Below are 22,024 nucleotides of genomic sequence, written 5' to 3'. Positions count from 1 at the left end.
TAGGCAATGTTTGGGGACGTTTCGGCAGCTGCAAGGCCTTATCTGTTGAGACCGATAGCTTATTTCCCACATACAAAGAGGGCCTGCAAATGTCAGCACTCTCAGTCACTTATGCTGCACAGGAGCATAATGGACAGGCAGAGAGCAGTTCGAGTTCAGCAGGCGCTGCCACTGGAGAGGGACGGAGAAAGAGTTAAAAGTAGATAGACATTGGCTATCACATGATACTCCAGTTTTTCCGTTCTCAATGCTCACATTTTTTTGCCACAAAAGGATACGTACGTTGAAATTGTTTGTTTGGGGGTGGAGGAAATGGGTGTTATGTTTATCTGTAACCATCGCTCTCACACAGCGTGTATGTACTTGTTCTTTTAGCCAGGAACCAGTATGCCCAAACAGTCTTATGAACACAAGTAAACAAAGCCTGAAGTTACTTAGGCTGTGCTTACATGGTTGCTTGAATCAATACAAGTCTATGCTGCCACTGACCGAGTCTGCATGGCTCTTGTGTTTAGCCCACAGCACATCAGCACACTTTTGCTCGCTCTGCCTGGGGCCTTCGTGCACCAAGAATTCAAGAGGTCAGATAGTCATACAGATGAGGGAACTGATTTATCTGTAAACAGATCTTTCTTGTCAGGTTGGTTTTCAGACAGATCAGCTTGGCATGGTGTATGACTTCACTGGCATTAATACCATGAGTATTCACTGGAAAGGAGAGGACAGGGGATTGTGGTCGCCTTTTCAGCAGAATCAGCCTCTTATGTGTAGGCTCATATTTGAATTCCCTTACTGTCAAAAGGAACTTAGGCACATATTTAAAACTGGCCTTGTGTCTCAGATGCTGAATAGAGCTTTGTAGTGGTTTTAAATTCTACCATAAATAAAACTCTATTGTACTCATAAAATCTCTACAAGCAAGTTTCAAAAAAGTAAAATTCTCCATGTATGATGGCTTCTAATATTATGCAATATTGTTGTAGCAGCATAAAGTCATAAAATATGAACACGAACATGACCTGAGATCATTTTGTGACTGTAGTTCCAACAACATGCATTCATTTCAGAGCTGATTGAAACTCAACTTTTCTCATTGAAGTCTGACATTTTGAAATTTGGTTTTGATCCAAGCATGAAACCAAATGTTTCAGCAATTTCTCAATAAATGGACAACCTAGAGGGAAAAAAAAAAAAAAAAAAAAAAAAAAAAAAAAAAAAAAAAAAAAAGGTTGAAAGGCATGTTGTTTCCAGAGTCAATTACAGGACACAGAATTTTAATTTTAAAACATATTTTATTTTATGGAAATTTTCTTACTTCATATTTTCCTGATATTCCATGACTAATCAATAGAATTATGCACTGACTAATACTGGCATGTCATAATATGACATATCATAATGTAAATATCCTTCTATTCAACCAAAAAGCGTTATTTTTAACACCATTAAGGGCAGTTGCTGCCTAGTACTGATCAAAACATCTTTTTTTCTCTCATAGGATAGTTTGATGCTTTGACACAGAAAGAAAGGAAGATGAAATATTGCAGTCAGCACTAAGCAGAAGCTCCTCTAAATTACGTTTAAAATAAAATAAAAAGTAAAATTTAAGTGATAGAATGTTTGAACTGCATGTCATACTGTATGCGCTACATCAATGCTAACAGCACATACAATATCTAGAAATAGTTTAAAACAATGAAAAATACAAAATAAAGCAATAAAAATACTTTGAAATAAAAATAACATTACAAGTATACAAAATTATGTTATTTTTCCAAAACAAAATGTGCAGCAGGAGGAAGAGAGTAGCAATCTATTTCATTCTGCTGCAATTTCTGAGCCCAAATCTGGCTCCATCTTACTGATGAAAGCATTTTTCTTTGAAGCTGATAGAATCACTTCTGTGAGAATAGCAAAAAAACACAGGCTCAGAAAATGTCTTTCTCAAAGAGAATGAAGGCATTAAAGAAAAAAAAAAATCATGTCAAATTTCTCTTTTTTTTTTTTTTTTTAAACATTTCTGTGTCACTACTAATTAACGATCACACCTTATCTTTACTTTTTCTCTAATAACCTCCAGGTGATCTGGAATATACTGGGATAATACCCAAGCAATTTGTCCCAGTATTTAAAATGCACAAAATAACTAAATTCAGTGAACAGTTTCTACCTGACTTTTTATGTTTGCAGGGAAACATTTTTCTGCAGCATCTCTAGCTTTGCTGATGCCTGTGCAACGGAAGAAGAAATCCTGACATGGTGTGTACTCACTCGAATTTGCACACAGCGGCCCTTCAGGGACCTGCCAAAACTCCAAGAAAACATAAAGCTGGAATTTGCAGCTGTGAAGCATGCAAAAGAGACAAATCAGCCTGAGTAGCAGTCACACAGAAGCACATTCCTCACTAAAGATAAGGCCACAAGCAGCTCCTCAAAGTCAGTCCCAGGCCCATGACTAAGTAACACATTCAAATATTGGCATTTTTCAAAGAGTGCTAAAGCATCTCTGTTGCCTGAACCACAGGGCAGATTTTATTCGGGTGGGGTTCAAAGAAAAAGGCCAGGGCTTCTGTGCAGGAACTCAACATTTGCAACATGCACAGTGACATGTGGCAGCCATTAGATCCCCTAGGACCATCAGGCCTCCACCTGTCCTGCAGGGCCGGACAGGACTTATTTAACTGGTGTCCTAAGCAGCTAAAAATAAATAAATAAAAATAAACATGTTTTAAATCAGGGTTATTTTAAATTTCATGTCAAAATGGGTGGACAGTAGATCCCAAACTCCTCAGAGTCCCCACTGTCGGGAAGTGGCCAGCCAGGCCTCACTCACACCATCGCCACCTCCCCCTGTATCTCTGGGCACTCAGAAACCACCATAAGCCCAGGACACCCTCCTGCTGTCAGCTGTCCAGCTCCATATTGGGGTGAACATCAGATTTTTGGGCATGGCTGTTACCACCCTTTGTGAATGGTGTGGGGAGCAAGTCAGAGTTGGTTGGGTGCTTGTTTACTTTCTTTCTCCCCTTTGCTGACAGCCTGAGATGTTAAGAAGCCCATTTACATAAAGTAAAGAAATTCTCCTAATGAAGAGTGGAAGAGAGAAAATAGCTTCATCACCAGAAGCAGCCCCCTGCTGTGCTTGAGATTGGATTCGGAGCGTCTGCTCCAGATAGACACTGCAGTGGGCTGAGGTTGGAGCCGGTGTCTGGCAGTAAAAACAAAACCCCACAACTTCTCAGGGGAAATAAATGTTGGGAGCTGGAGGATATTAAGATCTGTATCTTAATATTATGTCTGATTTAACAGGAAAGCATCTCATTAATAGTTGGTGGCTTTATGGGAGAAGAGTTGCTTATGTTGTAACATCTCCCATCAGTGCAACAAATCTTACCCTAAGTGTAGCTGTGGACATAGAGTAATGATGGGGACTTTGTTTCACAACCTGAGAATGACAGAGCATTACACAGAGGGAAGGGCTGGCACCTGCTCTCAAAATAAGCAGTTAGTTTTATATGTGTGTGTTTATAAAGCTCATACAGGTTATGATGGCATATGCGTAGATGCATCCTTTCTCCTCGAGTGTTTTTCAGTTTTACAAACTTAGCTGGTTCTGCTCTTATCTGAGCATGCGTGGCCATACTGGAACTGTACTGACCCAGGCGTCATGCAAGGACCTAGAGGGTGCTCATGTCCTGGCTTTGTAAGGTACATAGGTAGCCATTCCAGTGAAGCCACGTATATGCATGCCTGCAAGGCTCTAAATTCCAGATATCTCAGGCTGAACAGCTTAAAGACTCAGAGCGAGATGAACTCCCTGCAGAAAAACTAATAGGCATAACCACAGTTACTATTGCCTGCTTTGCAGTGGGCATTCCTCAGCCTTAAGAGCTTCTCAGACCACCCCGATGCCAGTCCCTTTCCAGACAATTTTCCATACAAGTATGGGAGCTGAGTGACCCTTCCCAAAGCACATTCCCTGTTGTAGTTAGCTACAAGCCAAAACACGTTCCTCTGGTCAATTGTCAGCAGACTGGGACAGCATCGTCTACAGCTGGCTGAAGAAAGCAGAACAATGCAGAAACAGAGTATCACAATATCAAGAACAAAATGCTAGGCAGGTGTGCATAAGCCAGCAAGCAGCTTTAGGCAAACAGGCAGTGAATGGGCAAGTAAGTACAAAAGCCAGAAAACACAGACACATGTTGCTGTGGAAAGGCCTCAGAAGACCATCAGAACCTGGTTTACATGCCTTTTTGCCCAGATTTTGGTTAACTTCGTACTGCTGGACAAGCATTTGGAAACATTTTGCTTTACAGTGAACCTAAAGCTCTAGTATCTGTCCCCAGCCAAGTGCACAAGCCTAAGCTTTTCAAAAAAAGTGCCAGGAGTTCAGTGTAAGGAAAGAGTCTCCAGTGTAAAGGGAAGCAATCTGTGGCAGGAGAGATTTACCTAGATTCAGATACCTGGTCATTAGGTATAAAATCAAGAGCCTAGCCTTCTATCACACTTGCTTGCCATCACACTTTGCTCTGTGTCATAACCTTCTTTAGTCCAACCGGCAGCATCTGCAGATGATGTGGTCTTGGCCACACCAGCGCAAATGCAGCACCTGGATTTGTCCACACAGGCAAGGTGGCTGGCCTGGAGTTCAGACCTGAGCTTGGAGGTGTAAGTAATGTGAGTTGGTGGTATCAAAAGTGCCTGTGGAAGCAGAGCTTGAGTGTAAGCGAATCCTCCCTTGCACCTAACCTTTCGTGCCCAGACAGCAAATTGCTGCAGCCCAGGTAAGGGCCAGAGAAAGTCAACTCACAGGGAGTTCAGGCTCAAGTGTGAATGTAATGCCTGAAATAAGTAGGCACTGCATATGTTTTCTGTGTTTGTGCTTTTTGATCTCAAACAGTTTATGGATACCTTAGGAAATCAAATCGAAGAGTGATGAAGGCCATAATTTGGATGATTGTTTTCTATAATTTCTTTCCTCAGTCACTCTTGAATTTTCTTTTCTCTGATTAGAGTACTTGGTTGTTTTAGTCAAGTGTTTCCCCACACTATTTCATTATTTTCCTTTGCTTCGAGTCTTCCCATTTTTTCCTTTGAAAATCACTTTTTCCCTTAGTCCAAGCTTTGCATCTTTTCTTTTACTTCCCCTGATTCTCTCCCTTTTTCTCTTGTTAAATTTCTTGCCTTATACTGATCCTCCAGGGAAAGACTCTTGGAATGTATATACTTATCTGCCGTATATATATATACAAAGCTACAAATAAACAATATGTGTATAAATATAGATGACTTCTGAAAAGCGTCTAATAAAACTGTTCACTCTAATGGGAAGCTGTACATCAGAAAAATATAATCATGAGCAGTGTAAGACTTACAAACGAGCATTCTTACAATCACAATTTGACTTCTGTTGCTGAAGGTGACAGGCACGGTGCCCTGGGCTGCCTTTGTTCTGGGCTTATGCCTTCCACTTCGTGCTTCTTCCACTCTTCTACCAGTGGAGGATGTGGAGAATCTTGTCTACAACACCAGAGACAGTATGAAGGGTATCAAAGACAGTGGGCAGATCTGGAAAAACCCAGTACCTAAAAATCAATACATCAACATCTCATCTCACTTTTTTTTTTTTTTTTTTTTACTTTCTTTTTTTTTTTTTTTAAGGTCAATGGGGCAAGGAGAATATGCATTTTAGAAAGTAAATCTATGTATTTCTCAAACCCCAAAGTGGGAACCTGCCTTTTTCAAACAGATGGCAAGTTGTAGGAAGCTCGGCAAAAACAACCCTCATATTTTACAGTGTGAGTGATTAACCAGTGGAAGAGGCTCTCCAGGGGAGGGACTAGATTAGCTTTCACTTGAAATCTTCATCTCAAGTCTGGCCGCCGTTCAGAGAGAGAATCTATGCCAAACCGAACTTGTTGGGCCAACTCATAACTGTTTGGAGTATGGCAGTAAGTAGAGCCTGTGATAACCAGTAGATTAAACTAAATGATCTAAGGCACTTTCTGGCCCTTGAGCTGTCTATGACTCTACGATGCCAGGAGGGTGCAGTTCTGAATGTTTCAAAGGCTTGCTGTGCAGCTTACCTGATCCACCATAATTTCTGCAGAGTCCATCTTAGCAATGTTAAGACGGAAAGTTCCTCAGACAGCTCACTGGCCATGGATGGTAATAGAAGAGCTCAATCAGAAGTCAAAAGAGAAGAAATTAATTCAGGAATACATGAAGACAGAAGTGTAGAATATGTGAAAATTTATCTAATTATAGGAAGACACCTGGAACAGCTTGAAAATCAAGTAAGTGCAAGTACCTTTGAATTGCAGTTTCCTACAACAGCAAGAGGAGTGATATATCCTGTTTGAAATGGTTTGTTTCCTGACAATAAAGCTCAAACTAAAAGATATAATTGGACTTCTTTATGGTAAAATGTAGAAAAGATGTCAGAAACAAATGGTATCGGCTTATTAGAAATCAGAAAAAGACTACATCCTTCCCTAAGCATGCCTACAAACACACAACCCTGGAGAAACCAGCAGGCTTTCCATAAACCTCAGGAGGCTCTCAAATGAACTCTACAAGTTAATTTCAGATAGTGGACACACATAGCAAAGAGGAGAAAACTCATTAAACTTAATTGGACCACCCAGAGAGTCTTTTCTATGCCAACTTTTTTTTTTTTTTTAAAAAAAGATCTCTGTTGCTAACACAGATAGGTATCAAAATAGATGAATGCTCAGTGAGAATTTCTAAGACTTTTATTTTCACCTAGGTCTAAGGAGAAACTGACATCTGGAGGACATGATTGGTATGCAGTGACCTTCTGGACTTTATTTCCAGGATTTAAATAAATAAATAAATAAATAAATAAATAAATAAACAAAAAATGAATATTTTTCAAGGAAGATTTGGTAGAAGTCTTTTTGGAAGAACTCTGCATAAAGCTCTGATTTTCAGTCCTGGATGCCATGAAGCAAGTTGCTGGTCCTGCAAATTTTCAGGTATGTGCTTAGATTTGTGCAAGTAAGCAGTGAGGCTGAAATCAATAGGGGATCCAAAGTAAATAGATGTTTTTCCCCCAGATCCGAGAACAAAAATCAGTGGCATAGGAATAAAACAAAGCATATATATGTGTTTCCAGGAATGAGATACCTTGCTGACCATCTGGACTTCTTAATTTTCATCGTTACAAAAATACCTTAGCAAATACTTTTGGTAAAGCCATATACCATGGACTCCAACTGGCTTCAGTGGGTTGGCCACATTTACCATTAAAAGAACCCATAACATTTCTGTGGATTCTCACATGAGGAAGACCACTATTGTACTTTTTTAAATGCCAGCATTTAAGGACCATGTAATTCAAATCATAATAACACTCAGAGGGGGCTCTTGCTCTTACCAATTCATTTTCACAATGCAATTAACCGGGGGGTTTTAGACCACAGCTGTTTTTAGAGTCCCCAGAGGTCAACAGGAATGTCACATGCAGGAGCGATCGCAACGCTGTGATTTACAGTCCTCTTCACAGTCATCGGCCCCGCTGTCTCAGAGCAATTACTCAGTGCCAGCGGAGGCTGTGGAGAAGCCAGAAGCACAGACCTACACAAGAAGAACTGCTGCTCTTCTTGACGGTGATTCACCCACTGCACACAGAAAGCCTGCAGAGAAATCCTCCAGAGCCTTCCTCAACTGGAAGGACAGGCTGTGTCTATGCTGCCTGGTTGGTGCCCCTTCCCTGACCCTCCATGCTCTCCTGGCCTCAGGCTGTCTGTGGGGATATGATGAGAGCCCCTCTGCTGGTACGACAGGCTGGGAACCTCATAAGTGGCTGTCCCAGAGCTGCCCAAATCCCTTGCACCCGCAGGATAACACAGCACAGGCCAAACCACTGCACACCCAAACTGCTCGCTGTCCCACCACAGACAGCATGTCTCCTCCAAGGTCCCACATCCCCCCCTGCACCAGTGCATGGGGACCACACTGGTACCAGGGATGAGGCCCACTTGCTGCTCATCCTCAGAAAAGACCACACCAGCCACCATGCCAGTGGCCTTCCTCCACCCACGTGTGGTGCCTCCAGGCACCACACACGGTCCTGACACCATTTTGTCACATGCAAGGCCATTGCTCCCCATCCTCCCCATCTCAGGCAAGCCCTCTCCACCTCCCCGGATCCTAAGCTACAAAGCCAGGGTGAAGGAAATGTTGGACGTGGTGCTTAGGGACATGGTTTAATGGGTGATATTGGTGGTAGGGGGATGGTTGGACCAGGTGGTTGGACCATTTTTGTCCAAGCAGGGGTAGCACAGGATGGTGGGGGAGTGCTTGCTGGGAGGTGGAGGAGAAAGGCAGGTGTAGCAGCAGCCCTCGTTGGCACTGCCTCTCCACACACTCCATAACGCTATGGTATATACAGAAAGCATAACCCTATGGCCCATGCCTCCATACACACGGAAAATGGAAGAGCCACCACACCACAGCTGGTGCAGCTGATCTGGAGACCAGAGTGGGAATCCCAGGCTGAAAGTCCCTACGAACAAGTAGCTGAACGTGACCCAGCGTGCCAATGCTCCACCTTCCAGCTCGGCCTGCATACAGCACAACAAACAGAGCCTTGGGGTCTGGAATTTCTTGAAAACTGCTTTTCCAGCCGAAGATTACGCAGATTTTCCTTCCTGATGATAGTCCTTCTTTCTCTGGCTGCGATCCTAAGCTCTCCTAATGCGGCTCAGATGAAGCTGACCAGCATCACGAGTGCATTGGATGATTTTTTTTTTGTTTCGTTTATTTTTTCCCCCTTGGCTGGGTGTAGCTGTTATGTAATTTTTTTTCATCAATATAGGGGAGGGCATTATTTATAGGGGATTACAGGGATTACTAAAGCAAACCATTTGCACTTTCCAGTGGCTGGTACAACTGGCAATATCCTACCCTGCCTCACAGTTAGCAAGTTGGAGGATCAAACAATTTTGGTTTGATTCTCCTCCAGCGTGCTGACGCAGCACAAGTCTTGTGTCTACACTTTGAACAAGCTGGGCACAGACCCATACCCACCAGCTGCTTCCAGTGCTCCTCTGTGCAAACACACAGATTACTTCAGGGCAGGACGCAGGGATGCGCTTGGTTTTTCCCCCCCCAGCATTCCTACATGCCGCTGTGGCCTGTACTTAGCGTGGGACCCATCGGCTTCTCCACTCAGACCCTTTGCTCCTTTGACACCCTTCCCCATTGCCCCTTTCACCTGGTGTGGCCCATTATCACCACTACTTCTGAACAAGATACTCAACCCCACTCACCCCTCCACACCACTCTATGGATCCTAGCATTTCTGAGGTGCCTACCTCCTTGACATTTAAGCAGTGAGTGTATTTCTTGCCTGACATTCCCACTTGCTGAGCAAGAGAACGGGAACGATGCCCATGCGCTAATAAGATAATAAACATCCTGCTCTTTACATTTTCCCCAGTCATCTCTCTCTCTCTCAGGTACAAATGCATACGGATGACACAGATTACGTGTGACATTTCCATTCTGCCTGTCGCACACAAAAAGCAGACAGCCTGAGAGATCAGAGGACGCCACGAAAAGCCTTCTCCACCCTGCCTCACCCCACGGCTGCATTCAAGGTGAAGCCGGCCCTACCAAGGTGGCTTGATCTTAGGAGAAAGTAAACCTTAAGGTCAGGATACCCCTGTTTCTACAGAACTCAGCAAGAGGCCTCTTACCGACTCAGTGGAACCACACCGTCCCCCAAAACTGTCCCAATGTCAACATGTTGAAGCTTTTAATAAGCCAGAATTTCTGTGGGCAAGTTAGCACTCCCCAAACAAGGTTGGCTTGGCAGCCTAAGCACAATGCAAAAATAACAGGGATGAAAACTCTCCCGGGTTTACAGCAAGCGTTACCTCCCCTTGAAAAATGCTTTTAGGAGGCAACCTTGAATACTCCAGCACTGGAATCTGTCAATGCATCACTCCCCCTCTTAGCCAGCACTCAATAAGTGGTGACTCTCCCACTCCTCCGCAGCACTGCACAAAGAGCTGCGGCGTTAGCCAAACGGCATCCACCAGCTGCAGCCTGCCTGTGCTTAAAGGTCTGTTGGAGCAACACTAAGAAAGCAACACATTACATAGGTCACAGAAAATAACACATTTTTAATCTTCCCTTTGTGCAGCAGTTGGGAAAAATGCATGTTTTGGCTCCGCGTCAATTCGCACTTCTACGGTTATCTGAAGCTCAGAATTGCAGGCAGGACAAAATAACAATCCCCTTTTTAATTTCCCTTGTTCTGTTTCAGTGGGTGTAGGGCCATAGCACCAGCCCCAATGAATTTATCAAGGATCTCATTTGCTATAGCTGTGTTATTCTAAATGCTCTTCAGTCAGATGTTATGTGAAAATCATGCCAGCCACAAAGTTTAAAAAAAGTGAATCATAAAAGCTCAAAAGTCTAAAAGGCCAATAAAAAGAACCTCACATTTGAATCAATGCTCATTATTTTTAAGCCCATGATTACATGCCATGGCTTCAAAATATCTGTGGGGCTTGCCTCATGATTTTTGAACATTTGTTCCGGAGACACTGGCAGTGCTGGACAGATCCTAAATGCTACTCTGAGAAGGAATAAAATGTGGCAGATGGGTTAAGTCTCAGGAAGAAAATAAATAAATAAATAAATAAATAAATAAATCTGTGACTTTAACAGGTCTGCTTTAAATTTTGAAGTCTTGCTTCACAACCGTGTAGCAACTTACTAAACAGAAACTGATCTCTGGGTCAGTGGGAGCAAATCGCTGCGTGCACAAACTTCCTAGGGTCAAGTCACACCAGGGGCTTTGTGAGCAGAGTGCTAAGTGCTTTGACACTGCAGTGCCCTCAGCCTGCCGGAGAAAGCAGCCCAGTGCAAGATTCAAATGAGTGAGAGAGAGAAAATCGGGGAAAATGAGTGACTGAAGATGTGCCTAGGATCTTCACCATGAAACCGCTTGTGCTCGTTTGTTTGCTGAAGGTGGGAGAGAGAACAGAAAACATTTCTGAGGCAGGAGAACTGCCAGTTGTTACTTTAATACTTACCAACCTCAGTGCATCTCCACAGTCCACAAGAAAAACAGAGCATTTAGGAGTATAAAACTACTCATTTATTCACTTGGGAACATGATCAAAGGCAGGAAGAGCTTCATTATCAGATAAACAAAATTTAAGGTACTGGTATTCAAATTGTTTACGCCTTCGGGAATGCCAAAAGTGGAGTTTGACATTTTATTATTTTGCCACGGTCCAGCTGCACCGACTCTCCTGGCTCTCCACTGACACCACATAGCATCCTGAAATTTTATTCTTGGAGATCAAGAGTCCAGTGGGACAGAACAGCTATCAGAAAGGCGAAGTGAACCCCCAACACATCTCAAAGATGAGCTGAGATCGCCCCTCTCTCTGTAGGGAGAATTTGCGACTGCTCAAGGTATAGTTTGGGACAACTCGGACTGCCCAAAACCAAAACTGCTCAAATCTTCTGACATAATCCAATGCCCATTCCGGCATTTATAGCTACCAAGAGAGAATGCACACACTGTTCTGCATTACTTTCCTGAAATAGCTAACTACTAGTCTGGGTGGCTGACTGGGCTAAACAAATTGCAACCCAAGACTCCTTCCTCATCCTCCCCCACCCAATCCCTATTAAAAAAAAAAAAAAAAAAAAATATGTTCATATTAGAAACTATCAATTATGAAGAAAATAGTACACCCAGTTAAGAGCCAGCTATTCAGCAGACCTTTTATAAATAAATCCTGCTGCTGAGAAAGCACGAGTGCTTGTGTAACCACGCACCAGGCCTGCAAGCGCTGCAGTGCTTGTGGCCGGTGACTTTCGGTGGTCACTATTTCCATCCCAAAGGCAAAGATTTTCAGTTTTCCGCTTTTGCACATTCAGTACTTCAGAACAGAGGAGAACTGGATTGGTAACATCTCCACATGCTTTGTTTTGTGGCCTTCTGGGGACTGCTGTCTCTCAGAGTGGGTACTGCCACGTTTCTTTGGGGTCAGCTGAGGCTCCAAGAGATTCACTGCTTCTGATCCGTTCTTGGGATTAGCCAGGCTCAGGTGCCCAAGTCTTCTGCTCTTGGCATCCTCTGTTCAGATCAGAAATGGGACCCACAGGGACATGAAAGTCTGGCTAACCTAAGGTCCTAAATTCACAACAAATCACACATACCATAGATAAGCTGACACAGTCACCCCTAATGAGCATCTAGGGTTTTCCTACTGAACGTGGGCACCTACATCAAAATTGGAACAAATTAAGTGCAAGACTTAATACTACGCTAAAGAGAATTGAATAAAGACAAACATACAACATTTGTATGTGTACAGCCTCTGCTTTCAATCTTCTTCATTTTGCAAGGCTGAAAGCTTATATACTCCTATTCAAATGAACGACAGGGCCCAAAGTCCTAGCCAGAGGGAAATTGCTGTAAGCTAGACTTGAAAGCAATTTTTTTAAAGAATAAAACATCAGAGGAACAAACTAATACTCTATTTGGTCACCTAAGCCTTTTTTTTTTTTTTTTTTTTTTTTTTTAAGGTGGGGAGAGGTGTAGGTGAATAGCTTGCAGAGGTGGTGATACAAGGGAGAACCGGTCTTGTTTTACAAAAAAAAAACATTAATTTGCTGTGTGATTATGTAGGTGTTAAAAACAATGAAGCCCTGATGCCACAAAACACTGGAACTATGACAAAAGATCGGAATCTCGATTTGACTTTAAGCTATAGGTTTTTGTTTGTGTTCTATTAAGAAAAACTTGAGAAACTCAAGTAAAGCACATTCTTTAAAGCATTGCATATTTCCCTATTTGTAGCTTGTGCTTTCTAAGCTGGCAGTCTGAATTTTCAGCGGGCCAGAGAAAAATGACAGCTGAGGGATCCCAATTCACAGCACAAACATTCAGTCCTACAGCTCCTCCCAGCTAAGCTCACACCTGTATAGAAAAAAGGTCTGCCCTACAAGCGAAAGTTATTGATAGGAGCAGCACTGGAACAGGCACTGGTACATAGCAGCCACATGATCAGTAATGGCAACAGCTACAAAAAAAGTGGAGTGTACCTACTCTACTAAAGGCACACTTTTTTTTCCAGGAAATAAGAGACAAAATGTGACAGTCTGCTCTTAAAAGCAGATTTAACAACAGAAGAAAAAAAAAAAAAAAAACACACACACACACGTTCACATCTCCTAAATATGGACATACAGAAAGAAAATTTCATTTTTCTACCTTACTTTTTCCTTAAAAGAAAAAACTCTGAAGAAAAGTTAGTTTCATTTCCCCCTGAAGTCCTGTATCCAAGAAAAAAAAAAAAAAAAAAAAAGAAAAAAAAAAAAAAGCATCATCCATGAAAAAGAGCATGAAGAGACAGCACGCTGGAGAGCAGTCACACCAATGAGACCCATCACGTTTCCCTGGGAATCTGACCTCAGCTGCTGGACGGGCCTTCCCTCTGGCATCATTTAGCATTGGAGTGAAGGTTTCTTGGTGAAGCTCATTCAGGTAAAGAACACCCTCCGTGCATAACAACAGATTGATGTCAACTTCATTTTCCTACAAAAATTACCATACGCACACATATACACCTTCAGTGGGATAAATGGGAAGTGCATTCCTTCAGTAACATGGGGAAAATCTGGAAATCCTCTAGAAACTAATGAATTTGTACGTCAGACCAAGAGGAGGTCATATGACAGTAACATAAGCTTTCATATGCATTGCTGCTTGTCCTGTTTTTATGTGAGGAAAAAAAAAGGCAAAATATACATCAAGACTTTTTTCCTGACATTTTTCTCAGTTTGAATGTTCAGCCTGGGCCTGGTTGATAGTGAAATAAAACATTTTTTATTCTTCTGTTCATATAGACGTATGGTTATTCTTTCACATGCCACTTGGAAATTCTTGGCTTTTTGTATAATTTCATACAATTATTTGAATAATTCTTTACCTGTGCTTTGAACAGAGTTCTGATAAAACCTTAAAGAGAAGTTCGGCATGTCTTTTGGCAGTGTAAGCTATTTTTTCTTATACTTTTTTTTTTTTTTTTGAAGACCAGAGAAGGAGTCAAGTTTTATTTTTAAGCACACTTTTATTACCTTTTTTCCAAAAGCAAGCAGAAAAATCCTCAAACAGATCACATACTATACCGCTATATTACACCATAGACTTCTTAATCTCTTATGTAAATACACATTCTTAAGTAATCTGTCTTTGGAAAAGAATGCTATTTCGAGCATTCTGATGATGGATAAATCTTATCAATGTAATGCTCTAAGGGAAAAGAAAATCAATTTTCAGAGTTGTCGTATATCAAAATAAGCAAACAGATTAAGTCTACTCAAGTTATTTTAAACAAAAAAGAAACCTCAAATGTTACAATAACTTAAGATAGTGTACTATACCAAACACGTAATATGGCTAAAACTGATAATTTTTGATGGACATTAGTTATCACAATTGTATTCAAAGCAGGACTAAAAAAAATCTTTTAAAAGTTTCAAACATGCAATTTAAAATATTCATTTCTTCTTGGCAGCTAGTTTGTCTTCAAAGCTGACCGGGATTATGCCACTGCATTCTTCTGTCTTTGACACGGGATGTTTTATAAAAGCACGTCTAATTACATCAATATCACGTCCTAAATGATCCATCATGGTTGATACAATCGAAGGTGGGGCCTCTAAGTCTACCAAAAAATACCTGTAATGAGAAACACACACACACAATAAAACAAAATACCTGTACTGCAAATGTAATTCAAGTAGCTGTTCTGTGGGACTTCTTAAATGAAAAGTTCTATTTTTTCCTTAAATATTTCTACCAGAATTGTTTTAAATCAAAGCTCGGTATTATTTTGATTTCAAACACAAAGAGTTCAGTTCAAGCAGCTTCAGTCTGAACTCTTCTTTGTTGCACAGCACTTCTTACACAAGGACATTAAAGAGACCTTACTCGTCTTGTACCTACTCCATTCATCTACACATCTCGATTTGAACAGTTGAGGGAAAAACTTGATCTCCTTTGAATTCATGGCATTGTTTCTTTGGGGAACAAATGTCAGTGTGAAGCACCTCAAGCTTACATGTATATGGACACAGTTCTTTAAAGTTCTGTTTCGGAGCTGAATGTACATTAAAAAAAAAGTAAAATAAACCCAAAGAGATGGATTTATGCCAAATTAGGCACCTCTCCAATGTGAGCATGGCTTAAATTTTCGATCTGAGGGCAGGAGCTGAAGACGCATGTAGGAAATGCCAGCTTGCACTTGACAAGCTTACTGTCTTGCTGATCTTGGCAGGACTGAAAAGGTCTTCCTTCCACACATACACGGCACGTACAAAATGCACTGCACCAGGTAAGCGCTTCATGTCCACCACACGACTACCTTTGACATCTACAAAGAATAAAAAAACTACCCCTACACAAAGAAAGGAGAACGCTGCTCCCCGTTAATATCTTAGGTCACCAAGATCACTTCTGCAATAAATTGCTTTGAAGAACTGCACCTTCTTCGTGAGCTCCATTTTAATTTCGCAAGAGGCTTTTAGAACTCCAGTAGGCTCAGACACGTGAAGAGGCCAACTGCATTTCATGAGTAATGCAACTTCAGGTCTGGGACACAGCTAGTATTGCACACCAACAATCTCAGGCACGCAAATTTCTTAAAATGAGATATACCTTGAATTCATTGCAACATTATGCCTACCACTCCTCCAAGTTATGGGTGACCTGGTGCCAGGTACCATGCTGATACAGAAGCCGTGTCATTGGCCATCCCTCCTCCCTTGAAATTCTGTGAATAAACTACCATTGTCAATAGAGCCATAATTAAAAAACTTTATAGTAAGTCAGTCTGTGTTTGGCATGGCACTAACTATACTATCGTAAAAAGACACCACAACTGCCTCAGAAATCTCATGAAAGGGATCAAACCATCTACCTTGTTTCGAAGACTAACAGTAATCTGAAGGCCAGGTGTTCAGGACAGAACTCACCATTCAGATATTTCATTCTAATTTTTATGCATCCTCCTGTTAACGCTCTCCTTTCCTTCTAGTCCACGCAAACACACCTCCTCACGAAGCATCAGGATAATTTCAAAGCGGCATCTTCTAAATGAAGTCATACCACACATTTGCCAAGGACCATATTCCTAAATCACTTAAACCCAAGCAGGATCTAGCATCACAGTTTCATTTAAGAGCTGTATACCTGGTGGGACTTTGTCCTGTTGGAGGTACAGATTCTTACAAAGGCAACTTACAAAGGCACGGGGACAGGCTGCCCAGGGAGGTTGTGGAGTCTCCTTCTCTGGAGATATTCAAGGCCCGTGTGGACCCCTACCTGGGCAGCCTGCTCCAGGGAACCTGCTTTGGCAGGGGGGTTGGACCCAATGATCTCTCAAGGTCCCTTCCAACCCAGTTCTGTGATTCTGTAACTGTAGGGCAAACATCACACTGCACAGTCCCCCTTGGTAAAGGCAATCTTTGAGGATTAAGTCCCCAAGACAAGAAGCTGAAGAGGAAATAGAGGAGGTGGGGTCACCAACAACAGACAGATTTGTGTTTTTTACACTGCTTATCCCACATGGGGTTCTTTTTCACCCACCTAAATGTGTTGCACAAGTAACACCAAGATATACTACACACAGAGGACACCCACCAGGTCAGGAATGATTTAAGCACCGTGTGCTGGATTGCTGCACAGGGTGGAATCCACACATGGCAAACGCTGCAAAGAAGCTTCCCTTCAGCCAGACGTCCTAATCCCAAACCTCTTATGGATGCGTGTATATTAATAGCCACAATTCAGGTCTGAAGTCTTTCTTAGAAAAAGCAGATTGAAGCAACAATTTCTCATGTGTGAAGGGCCCGACGGCAAGAAATCTCCCTGCAGCCTGCCTGGAAGGAACCAGTCCTCCAGAAGAGGTGCCCAGCTGGCACGGGCTGTGGCCGAGCATCACAGAAGCCGAGGGAGCAGTGCCAGTTCACGTCAGCTAAGGTGCTGCTCCTCTGACAGCAGCAGGAGGGCTGCTACGAGCTGCAGAAAAAGCTCACCTTAGCAAGGATTTGGAGGAAATATGGTGGGCTTGGTCCCCCTTGCAGATCCTCACACACGGAGCTTAATTTATTTGGAAAGCTGAGCTGCCTGTTATTTTCTGGAGACCAGTAAACAGGAGATATCACCTGGTTAACAGTTCAGGGAGAGAAACGAGCTTTAATCTTGGAAAATTCAATAAAACTGTGGCATAGCAACTTCTGAAGGATGCACACCCCTTGAAAAAGGAAAGTCACATCTTCTGTTAAAGCCATTAAAAGACACTGGTAAATTTAACAGATGCCACTTCAATCCCCTCCTTTGGAAGAACCCTTACAAATTCTTAATCAGTTGCAGCTAATAAATGGGACGACGGGGGGAGAAATTCGAGCTGATGATACACCACTACTCACCTGCCCCCTTCCCCAAGCAGTTGGTTCACAAGAGCATTCGTTCGGATTGCAACCTGTGCTCTCTGCCATCCCTTTTTATTCCCAGTTCTCCAGAATTTCATTTCATTTCTGCTTTCAAGTCATATGCTGCTTTTCATTGTGTTCCTAAAACGGCAATATTTTTTCCCCTCCCTCTCAAAAGGCTGCTTTGCAACTTTGTGCTTTCTCTCACATTAGCAAAGGGTGGAAATTTCCACTGACGCACTGTTGATAACTGAAGGAGAAGTGGGGGAAGGGAGGATGAGCTGTTGCAGCATATCTTTATATGACTCCTCGCAGAATAGGTATTTTATCTGAGGGTACAAAACTGCAGTCACTGGCGACAATGCCATTTCTTGAAACAACACCCATTCCTCAGCGTAACAAGCAATGATTGCCTCCCTGTGCCAAAAGAGAAGGAAGGAAAAGAGGGCCAGCATAAAAAAAATAAAATATTATTCTTTCATTAAAGAAAGAGCAGAAACTGCCTGCTGCAAGCAAAACAACCAAATGCAATTGATAATGCAATTCCTGAGGAGATCTGGAGCACCTTTCCTCCAAATACATGCATTTAAATTAGCTGCCATCAGGCTGTGGGCTTTTTTTTTAAGCCCGCTCTCCATAAAGCATGCAGTAACCTTAATTTCAGCCGGCCATCTCTGACCCGACACACCACGCTGCCGCCACTGTTTGCGTAGTAAACAAAAGCAAATCGCAGCCAGACTCAAAGATGGGGAAAAATACAGGAATGCAGGAGGGAAACTACCTCATTCCTGCAAGCAAAAATGCAGAAGCGTTCAGGCTGTCCAGGAGTCAGCCGAGTCATCAGGGGAGAAATGCAGGAAAATTCCACTGATTCACTATGAGACCACAGTTATTTTTGTCATCACGCTCCACTGTAAATAGAAGGATGATTTAAATACAGGAGAGCAGCCTAACCACTGAAACGTACTGAAACAATGTGTTAATTGAAAAAAAAAAAAAAAAAAAAAGAGGAAAATCATAGGATTTCAGGAAAAGAAGGACATGCTTTTGCATATGAAAAAAATGCCATGTTTCATGTATCCTTTTTAATACATCCAAGCCAGAAATCATTTGAATTTGAGTCCTAAAGTCCTATGGATGCTTGTATATTTTGCTTTCACATGGACAGTCTGTGACTTCAAAGAACCCTGAAAGGCACCTGGATCAAAACTCACTTTTAAATCCTCCTGGATTATGACTGTGAGGCTATGTTCAATGTACCTGAGGAACAGAGGGAAAAAGCACACTTACAGGGGACTTGGAAGAGGCTGTGTGGTGCCATTGTTGTACCCAGAAAACGTCTGTATGCTTAAAGATGATAAGCTCTAATAATAAACTCAATTAGCTATCTTTCCTTTAAATTTCTCCTTTACGCAGCAACACGAAGTCTAAGTAAGCTTCCCCAGTAGGAGAGTGGAAGATACAAAGGCAAGAAAATGTACAACTAAAGCATCCCAGAAGGAAACAAGAAATCGTTTAGAGGAAAGCAAGCTGCAGTACTGTCATGGAAGTAGCTGGACAGTCGTTTTCTCCATAGTAATCCTCTGTTAATGAAATTGCTCTGCTACCAGAATGCCCACTTCATCTTTGGAACCACTGCGTTGCTCTTGAAGAGCAGTAGTTTGCTTTTCTCCTTGGCTCTCGTGGTCACTATTCTTCCTTAGCAGGGCAGGTGGGTGAGTTTATGCTCAGAAGGACCATCGTTTTGTAGCTGGAAGGACTAATGCACGTGTTACTACTTCTAACTAAAACACTCCTATGGAATAGATGGAAGTCCTCTGAAAATCACAAGGACAGCAACGGAGACATTCCAGATCAAAACCAAAAGCCAGTGCTTTAGTAACTAGATTGTGCCACAGCAATGACACGAATAATCCACAATGAACTAATACTGGGGGAAAAAAAATACTGTTTTTTTTTTTTTTTAAAAAAAAAAAAACTGTGCACATTCTTCAGAAATTTCATTTGCCAAATTCTATACCCAGACGCCTGTTATTAAGCTAATTAAATAACAGAAAGACATTTTGCAGTGTTGCAGAAAAATTCTGTTTCACTGCAAAAGAGAAACAAGCCTGACCTACTCGGAGTGTTTGAAAAGTCACGCTCACTGGGCAGCATTTGAAATGTCTGCATATTTGTTATGAGCACAGCTGCAGTTACACAGCAAGTATTAATTCAGAGCTTTAAAAAAAAAAAAAAAAAAGTGACTGCTTCCCACCTGACCAAGACCACTATTTAGTGCAGCCATCACATTTAATCACCATGCTTGCATAAAGATGCTACAGAATTTACCGCACCAGAAATTGATGCTGGCACCTCAGCATCACAAACTACTGTACTGTGCCATTCCTGCTAAAAAGCTTCAAAACTGCAAATCGCACCCTCAGTGATAAGGTGAGGGAAAAAAAAAAAAAAAAAAAAATACACTCAACATTTCAGGGCTCTGGTACCCAAGGTAGATGCACATTTATACATGAATGTGGACAAAAGCATTTGAAGGAAAAGTAATGGTTCAACTCATCAATGGAGAAAGCCCCATCTAGTGGAAGAAGACAATCAATTTAGTAGCGAATGTTACAAGCATGCCTCATACTCAAACATTCAAACTGTGTCTGTTCTCATCCCAGTACATCACAGATCCCGAACTCCTTTTTGCTGAAACACATTAAAATGTTCTAAAATCTGAACAAAAATCACACTTAGGTTGTGCGCTAACCATAAATTTAGGCTGGCAGTGTTAAAGAAGGAAAGTTTGCATCCTCCTGCCTCTGTTTTTCTTTGCCCCTGTTTGGCCTTCAGGAGCCATGAAAATCAAGTGAGCCTACCTGAGGGAAGCTACACATGTTGGTGTATTATCTTCAGGATGAAGTCCTTCAACTACATGATAGCTTGTATTTTACTGGGAAGAGAATGACTCTGATGGGTAACTATTATTTTACTCGTAAAGCTGTATCCTGACAGCATGGGTGACTGGATGACAATTTAACTTCTCTTGTCCTCAAAGAATATTACTCTGCCACAAGCTGCTTGTTTAAAATCAATTTGTGTAAGTATAGTTCCAAAACTTAGATACTTTATGGAAAGAGTCAAAGTTTGAGCATGTGACATAATTTACACAGATATGTTCAGATCTCCTAAAGAACATTATGCTCCATTACTGAAATACTAATCTTAATAACTACCTATTTCTTGTGTATTAGGCCACTGAGGCACAAAGAAATTAGGTAGACTCATTCTCCTTTCCTGAGCCTGTGCTTTGGCAATGACCATTAAGTCAGGTGCCATATAATAGAGGCAAAACACAAGGTGCTTCCACAGGAGGGGAAACTGCTTCAGACCCTAAACCACCAAGAGAAGCTGGGAGTGAGCTGTGGGAAGGCCAGGACAGCCTGTGGGAGGCATGCAGCCTTCCTCACCATCGCGGAGGGGATGCTGGTACTGAAGCCTGGTGAGCTGCTCCCAGTTCCTGGGGACCAATCACAGCACTGCAGAGCCTAAAAACCTCATGCATCCTTAGGAAAGCATCTCATTTTTTGGGCCTTGCAGTTTTCCCACTGTCACACAAACATACCCACCTTGCAACTCAAATTGTAACTTTAATTTCCCGATGTCTGCTCTGGTCAGGTGCTGCAGGTACATACATTTATATATACACATTCCGTGCTACTTCACAGATCCCAGCAATCACTAGGATCCTTGCACACCTCCGACTGAAAATTCCCCATACACTTGTTAAGGTAAGCTCCCAAAATACAACTCAGCACGTACAGAAGTAAGACCTGAGCTTGCTATTTCAGAGAACTAGTGGGTTGATGAGATAACTGAGAGTGAACAGCAAAACAAAAAGATTAAGAGACAAGCAAGCAAATAACAAAAGAACATTGCTGTCTTCTCAAAAATCAAAGTTTAAAAGAGAAAAAGAAAACAAGGCAAAGGAAATTGTTAGGAACAACCAAAATTATTCACAGTTTAGCTAGAGAATTCACAAATAAAGAAAATGAAACAGTCAAAAGTGTAGGGAGATAGGTCTAAAAACGTTACCATGTTACAGGTAGATTAAGCAGGGAAAAGCACATGCATACGCAGAACAAAGTGGAAGGAGAAGACCACAGTGCTGTGCTGATTTATGAAATGGTACTAAATCTGAGCACTGAGCAGGCTGATGCACAACAAAAACAAACTAAAAAAAAAAAAAAACAAACAACAACAAAAAAAAACACACTAACTCTTACAACAAATCTGTAGTGGATACCAGGATATCAAATGGAAGGCAATAATCAAACCCCAATTACACTCGACCACTTCCTTCTTCCCAGAGTCGCTGTCCTATCCCCTTCCAGTTTAACACAAACCTGGTCTGCAAAAAGTTTGAGCCACTATCTTCCCAAAGGAGTGCCTGAATCATTTTTTTAAGATCTGTTTTGCAGCCTCTGTTGTAGCAGCTCCCCTAAAGCAAAAATATCCGGCATACCAACCGCCTCCCCCAGAC

The 22,024-nt window shown here is 41.9% G+C and overlaps 1 protein-coding gene across 1 annotated transcript in view; it reads right to left on the bottom strand.

Moving 5' to 3' along the window:
• Nucleotides 1–14,123: 14,123 nt before the first annotated feature.
• Nucleotides 14,124–22,024, bottom strand: part of MRPS6 (mitochondrial ribosomal protein S6) — a 46,654-nt gene continuing 38,753 nt past the window's right edge. The window contains exon 3 of the mRNA XM_032181956.1: nt 14,124–14,743. Within this exon, the coding sequence (XP_032037847.1) occupies nt 14,563–14,743 (181 nt within the window). The 3' untranslated portion in view covers nt 14,124–14,562. The remainder of the gene's footprint in view (nt 14,744–22,024) is intronic.

Source organism: Aythya fuligula, chromosome 1 (genome assembly GCF_009819795.1).
Source record: "Aythya fuligula isolate bAytFul2 chromosome 1, bAytFul2.pri, whole genome shotgun sequence".
NCBI lineage: Eukaryota > Metazoa > Chordata > Aves > Anseriformes > Anatidae > Aythya > Aythya fuligula.
The sequence above is the reverse complement of the archived record's forward strand: the minus strand, read 5'-3'. Positions and strand labels throughout refer to the sequence as shown.